Source organism: Arvicanthis niloticus, chromosome 1 (genome assembly GCF_011762505.2).
Source record: "Arvicanthis niloticus isolate mArvNil1 chromosome 1, mArvNil1.pat.X, whole genome shotgun sequence".
NCBI lineage: Eukaryota > Metazoa > Chordata > Mammalia > Rodentia > Muridae > Arvicanthis > Arvicanthis niloticus.
Genome location: NC_047658.1, coordinates 87,145,109 through 87,151,979, shown reverse-complemented (window position 1 = coordinate 87,151,979; position 6,871 = coordinate 87,145,109). Strand labels below are relative to the sequence as shown.

The following is a 6,871-nucleotide window of genomic DNA, read 5'->3' as shown; positions in this document are numbered from 1 at the left end:
AGGATATCCGTATCTAACAGAAGCATGGAGAAAGTGATTAATACAGTAGCTCTAGTATTAATATAGACACATTTTACAGCATGGTATTTAATGTTCCCATGATGCCAGGGTCTGCCTTCACTGAGTCCCTCTGGTCCTCATAGTGATATGGTAGACTCCAGTGACTCCTGAGAAACCTTAGTATAATGAAAATAAACGCTATGTTCTACTGGATGGCTTGACCTCCATACTTAGCGACTAGCACGTTAAATCTTAACTTTAAAAAATCAATAAATATGAATGAGCAAATAAACCATTTCTTTGTGAGCGCGTTTTACACCCTGTTGGAGTTCAAAACCTACGTTTACATCCTGGGTCCACTTTGAAAGGGTTGTAACTCTGTGCGAGGACAGGGCGGGACCGGAGCCACCGGAAGGCGGCGTGCCGGACCAGTTGGGCAAACTGTCGCGTACGTGTGACGCAATCACCCCGCGTCCGCGCAGACGAAGACGCCAAGGAACGTGGATCGTAGGTAGCATGGCGGCCACCGCCCAGCAGTCACCTCAGCCAGTCGGCGGAAAGCGCAAAGGCAAATCCCAGTTCCTGCCGGCCAAGCGGGCCCGACGCGGTGACGCAGGCGGCCCGCGGCAGCTGGAGCCCGGCCTGCAGGGCATCCTCATCACCTGCAATATGAACGAGCGCAAATGTGTGGAGGAGGCCTACAGCCTGCTCAACGAGTATGGCGACGACTTGTACGGGCCCGAAAAGGTACGGGCCTCGGGGAGAGTGAGCCTCCTGCGGGCCTCTTCCGAGGAGCGGAGGCGGCAGTTGCTTCAAAGCGTCTGTACGGTGCTTGTAGGACCTCCCTTACCTTCCCGCCTCTGCTGTGACTGCTGTTGCAGCCTGCCTGGTGGGTGTGTGCGTGCCTACGGGCTGGCTCTTTAGGCTTTCTTGACATCACTAATGACAGTGACTCCTACGTATTGATTGCCTTCTGTGGCCCAGGTAGTGTGCTAAAGACCATTCAGATGCATACCTCTTTCGTCACTGCTACGCTGCTACGAGCTAAATAAAATCTTTCTAAGATAGTGATAGGGATGCTATTTTCCAAGTGCACTTGAAAATACATTTAAGAAAAGAAAACTTGTGAAGCCCAGATCTCAGCCAGTTTGACCGCCGTGATATTATTGGCTTAGACTCCAAATACACTTGCACAGTCTGAAGTGTGGAGAAAGATAGTGTAGCAGGCCCCATTACTTGAGGGGAGGGGGCAGAATAGGAATCTGTAAAGGCTCCTTCAGTGTGCACAGTTATTTTTATTGCCTGGTTGAAAATCCCCTTGGTAGGACAGGGCAACGGGCACCTGTCTAAGCTTGTGCCTTGTGCAAGTTCCCTTTTTGTTGAGCCCCTTTTGTTAAAAAGAGAAGACTTTGCTGGCTACCTCAAGTTGGCCTCAGCATCTCAGGAGTAGGGATTACAAGCACTGGCCACTGTTTTGTGTGCTCTGTTTCTTATAGCAGGAGTAAGGGGTTTTAGTTCTCTCATACATTTGGTTCTAATCCTATCACAGCTGCATTGCCTGCCAGCCACTATCCAGATGGGTCTGAAAGCATTTGCAGATGACACATACCACACACAGGGAATTTATTTCTTAATGTACATTTCGGAAATAGCATTTTATTAGTCAAATAAAAAAAATTACTGTCAACATTGAGACCTCTGCTACTGGGGGTTTCACATAAGTAGTTAATTATAGTGTTTGAACATGAGCTATTCTGTAATTTTTGCCTGTTGGTTTTTATGTAAACAGTTTATAGACAAGGACCAGCAGCCCTCTGGAAGTGAGGGAGAAGACGATGATGCAGATGATGCGGAGGCTGCCTTGAAAAAAGAAGTTGGTGACATTAAGGCTTCTACAGAGAAGAGGCTGAGAAGATTCCAGTCAGTGGAGAGCGGAGCAAATAATGTAGTCTTCATCAGGACACTTGGGATAGGTATGTCTGGTTAAGCCCTAAGATCATCAATCCCATAGTACCTGGGCATTTCTGTCCTAGCAGACGCTGCCTAGGCAGTGGCTTCATGAATACGGCTGTTAGTTACTCTGTGGAACTCCTCAACATCCCATCAGCAGTGTGTCAGTGTCAGCAGGTTTCTGCAAAGGTTTTCAGATGCTCAGATTACCATGCTCAGGGAATTTGCGTCTTACTCCACATTTTGGAAGTGGTGCCATTTTAGTTTCCTAATAATGAGAGGTGGAGGGTGGTGGCCATAGCATTGGCTTCAGAGTCCCAACTGTTGTTACCTTGCTGTGCTGCATCCTTCCCTTGGGAACTTAGGTAGGATGAAAGTGTATGTTTGCCTCCAAAGAGCAGCTGCTACTCAGTACCAGACAGTTGCCATTTAGGAATGGAGGGCCAGATCTACTTAAGACCTGGAAATAGAATTCCTTTGACTTTCACATGTGTTCACTAATTTGAAAATGTTAGCACTGTTGTCTTGGGCAGATGTGTGTAGTTGGGAAGTAGCCAGTGCATCACTGTGTCATGCTGTGCTATGTGGTGCTGGGATTCTTTCTCAGCTGAGAGCTGGACTTCTGTACTCCATAACTAATGGATTAGGTCTTTAAGTGATGTACAGATTTTGTTTTTGTAAAAATATGCTGTGTACTGCTTGTTACTCTAATTTGTATTACAGAAAAACAGTAAGGTGTGGCTTAAGTTTGGTTCTGAGTCTATCAACATTTATATATGGTAGGTCCCAGAGAAATACTAGTTGGAAAATAAGAACAAAAAAAAAATCTTGATTTTTTTTTTTTTTTTTTTTTTTGTGTGTGTGTGTGTTTCTTCTTCTTCTTTTTTTTTTTTCCTTTTTCTCTTAGAACCTGAGAAATTAGTGCATCATATTCTTCAGGATATGTACAAAACCAAGAAAAAGAAGACACGGGTTATTCTGAGAATGTTGCCCATCTCAGGCACATGTAAAGCTTTTTTAGAAGATATGAAAAAATATGCAGAAACATTTCTGGAACCCTGGTTTAAAGCCCCAAACAAAGGGACATTTCAGATTGTATATAAATCTCGAAATAATAGCCACATGAATAGAGAAGAAGTTATTAAAGAGTTGGCAGGTAAGTTCTCTTAGTAATTTTATATAGCCTGCTCTGGTTAAAACTGACGCTTAAAAGTTTTTAAGTTAAGCTGGGCAGTGGTGGCGCACGCCTTTAACCCCAGCACTTAGGAGGCAGAGGCAGGCGGATTTCTGAGTTTGAGGCCAGCCTGGTCTACAGAGTGAGTTCCAGGACAGCCAGGACTACACAGAGAAACCCTGTCTTGAAAAAACAAACAAAAACATTTAAGTTTAGTACATTTTTTATTTCGGCACATATATATATCAGATCTAAGTAACACTGGTATATGAGGTAGATTCTCTGGTAGAATTCTTTGCAAATCAAAATTGAATACTTGGGAAAATACAGTGGTCTGCCCATACCGTGGGTGATTGGTCTTTAGCTCCTCTAGGGATACCCAACCTGTGAGTGCCCAGGTAAGTCTTATATAAAATTGGCTGTTTTGGTATAGTATTAGCATATAACCTGCATATGCTCTTTTGTATAGTTTATGTCATCTTTGGATGACTTAGAATACTAAGTCTCAGTGAAAATACTGTCTTAGTTAGAGATAATGACAGTTAAAATCGGTCTGTTGTTGTTAAGTGGAGATACCATTTTCTTTCCTAAGTATTTTGATTCACACTTACTTGGGTTTGTACACGTGAGTGCAGTGCCCACAGAGGCCAGAAGATGCTGTCGTTTCCTTTTGAGCTAGAGCTAACAGGTGATTGTTAGCTTTTCACCAGGAATGCTGGGAATAGATAAGTCTTCTGCAAGAGCAGAGTGTATGCACATTTCCGCTGAGTCATCTCTCTCCTCTGCCAACTGTTCTTATAAATGTCTCAAGTTTTTATTCATATTTATTTATTAAAAGTGTCGATAGAGCTGTGTATGCATGCCCTTGATCTCACAGTTGGGAGGCAGAGGCAGGCTGATTGCTGTGAATTCCAGGCCAACCTGGTCTACAGAGTGAGTTCCAGGCCAGCCAAGGCTACATAGAGACCCTGTCTTGAAATAAACAAAACAAAAAAGTATCAGTGGAATTTCATTGACAGTCACAAAGAACAATGATTTTATTTTTTTGGTTTTTCGAGACAGGGTTTCTCTGTGTAGCCCTGGCTGTCCTGGAACTCACTCTGTAGACCAGGCTGGCCTCGAACTCAGAAATCTGCCTGCCTCTGCTTCCCAAGTGCTGGGATTAAAGGCGTCCGCCACCACCACCTGGCAGAACAATGAATTTTTATAAACCGTGATTAACAAATCTTTTATAGGTAGAGATGAAAGCCTTGTTTGGCTCCATCAGGCTTAATGATAACCTTCCTTCTTAGCCCATTTTCCTATTTTTGTTTCAGGAGTAGTGGGCAGCCTCAATTCAGAAAACAAAGTGGATCTCACTAATCCAGAATTCACGGTGGTAGTGGAAATCATCAAAGCTGTGTGTTGCCTGAGTGTTGTGAAAGATTATGTGCTGTTCCGAAAATACAACCTCCAAGAAGTAGTGAAGAGTGCAAAGGACTCACAGCCTCACCCAAAGCTGGGAAATGGCAAAGAAGCAAAATTGGAACCCGATAGCAAGTTGAATCAAAGTGATCCCCCAGAAGGGAAAAATAACCAACAGGAGGCACCAGAGAATATCGAGGAGCTGGGGCAGACAGAGCCAGGGTCTGAAACCCAGGTAGGGAGTGAGGGAGGAGCTAAACCTGAACCTGAAAGTCAAGTCTCAGAAGGACCCAAGACAAATGAAAATGAGCTCTCATAGGTCATTCTGTGGGGAGGCGGTCTCAGCTGGGGTTCCATGTGGAACTGTGATAATATATTTTGACTTTTGTGTGCTGTTCAATGCTGATCTCACAGTCCCTGTTGTCAATTTTGTTAGAGCCCTTCCAAGCCTGTACATTGGTATGTGCAGAACCATGTACTGTTTCCTAGGGGAGGGTGTTAGGAGGATGGTGTTGGCCTCTGCCTCCTCATTACTCTCTGTGGTTTCCTCTTAAGCACTGCCAACTGATGTGGAACTGAACAATATCTGAGTGGGAAATGAACAGGACATTCTGAGGAGGGTGTATGCTGCAGCTCAGCTGTCCCTGCCATTTCATTGTACACATAAAAAAGTGGCACTGTGGATTATATGGGAATCACTTTGTGATGCTTTCTACTTTTTGTTTTTCTTGTTTTTGTTTTATGTTAAGAGCAAATCTGATGGCTCATCACTGCAGGTGTTTTAGAAAAGGTATTAAGTAAAAGAGGACTGCTCTAGGTGCAGACCCAGGGGTGTTTCTCATAAGGTTAGGGATGAGGAATCACTGCCGGGTCACTTCCATATCCTAGTACAAAAGCCAGGAAAGAAAGCTGCTGTACCAGGGTTTCACTGGACTGCTATCCAAGCTGGACTGTCAGCTCGTGGTACTTTCAAGTGTTCTCACAGGCAGAGATTAGAAGGGTAGAAGGGACCAGTGAGTACTGGAAAACAAACTATCCAGGTGGGGACTATAACATTTGGTTGGGAAATGGGTGTGTGCTTAAATCTTAATACACGTTAGGAAATAGTATAAATGCTAAGATGGTTAAGTAAAGAGCTAGTGACGAGAGAGGCTTGCTTGGTAAGCCAGACCAAGAGGATATGGGAGAAAGAGAATAGGCAGTACCTTGCTAATGCAAATGAGACTAGATGGTCCTTGGGTGTTTGACTTGTTAACTGAGTCTGAGATTGAAACCATCTTGAAAGGATAGGCTATAGTATCACTTAGGGGGATGGGAGGAGAGGATCTTGGTGCCTTCTTGTGGCTTGCTCCAAGATAGAGGGACTTTTCCTTTAATAGTGTAGGACACAGGGCCTGAGGGTAAATTACTCTTTGCTCAGACAGCAAGTTCTGGAGTTTGGCAACTTCCTGTACTTGAGATATTGATCTATACTTTGCTTTTAATTGCCTTTTCATTTATTTGTTTTCAGTGAGTCCCTAGTGTGACTAGCTGTTTGCCAGTTATACAGTGCTGTGTGCTCTTGGGATCTAAATTCACAAATTTTGCTCTGCTTTCAGATTTGCTGACCTTGTCTTCACTGACTTTTCAGTGTGCTAGTTTACAGGTGATCCCAGGGTAGGAACTTAGTGGTTAGTTTAAAACTATAGTAGTTAGGACAGAAAATAAAGAAGCAGAAACCAAATCCCTGTGCTGAGGGTCAGCATGCCTGTCCTGCTCTGCAGACAAAGAAGATGAGCCTGGTCCTATAGGACACGTTCCTCCAAAGCTGAATACAATTTTCAGATATTTTTATTGCATTTTGTTCTTGGTACAGCTGAACTTTCAGGTTTTCAAAGTTCCTGATATTTTAAAAAATAAAACTGAATTTGTTCTGTAAAGTTTGGCATTTTTACTTTTTTCTATCTCATATTAAGTGTCTTTCTATGTGTATAGTATGTTTACTATACAAATGACTTTCTATGTGTATAGTGTGTTTACTGTAAAAATGCTTATATGTTTGACTTGACTATGTATCAAAAATCCGGGCTCATCATTCCTAAAAAGTAAAGATACTAAATTTATTCCTGAATAATTAATATTCAAAAAATACAAGTTTAAAATATCTTGCAGGATTTACTTCAAGCACCTACCATACTGAATTTTGTTAAAGTCATTAACTGGCCTTTGAACCATTTATACTTCTGATTTGAACAGTATTTTAGTCTGCTTGAAAGGGGTGATTTGATGAAGATTTGTTATGCAGAGGGATCACCTGAGGCAGTCTTAGGACAGTTTATCTTTACTTTGGATTAATCAGGACAA

The 6,871-nt window shown here is 42.9% G+C and overlaps 1 protein-coding gene across 1 annotated transcript; it reads left to right on the top strand.

Annotated features, from left to right (window-relative positions):
- The first annotated feature begins 473 nt into the window (after nt 1-473).
- On the top strand, nt 474-6,447 carry Thumpd1 (THUMP domain 1 NAT10 acetyltransferase adaptor). Its single transcript, XM_034512859.2, has 4 exons — nt 474-747; nt 1,790-1,973; nt 2,858-3,106; nt 4,441-6,447. Exons 1-4 carry the CDS (start codon nt 517-519, stop codon nt 4,845-4,847), a joined length of 1,071 nt encoding a protein of 356 aa, XP_034368750.1. The 5' UTR covers nt 474-516; the 3' UTR covers nt 4,848-6,447.
- The last annotated feature ends 424 nt before the right edge of the window (nt 6,448-6,871 follow it).

Excerpts from the sequence above, each read along its gene's own strand:
- Thumpd1 (XM_034512859.2), top strand. The coding sequence starts at position 517 with ATGGCGGCCACCGCCCAGCAGTCACCTCAGCCAGTCGGCGGAAAGCGC. Across the intron at positions 748-1,789 it reads ACTTGTACGGGCCCGAAAAG|TTTATAGACAAGGACCAGCA; the intron begins GTACGGGCCTCG and ends TTATGTAAACAG. Across the intron at positions 1,974-2,857 it reads CATCAGGACACTTGGGATAG|AACCTGAGAAATTAGTGCAT; the intron begins GTATGTCTGGTT and ends TTTTTCTCTTAG.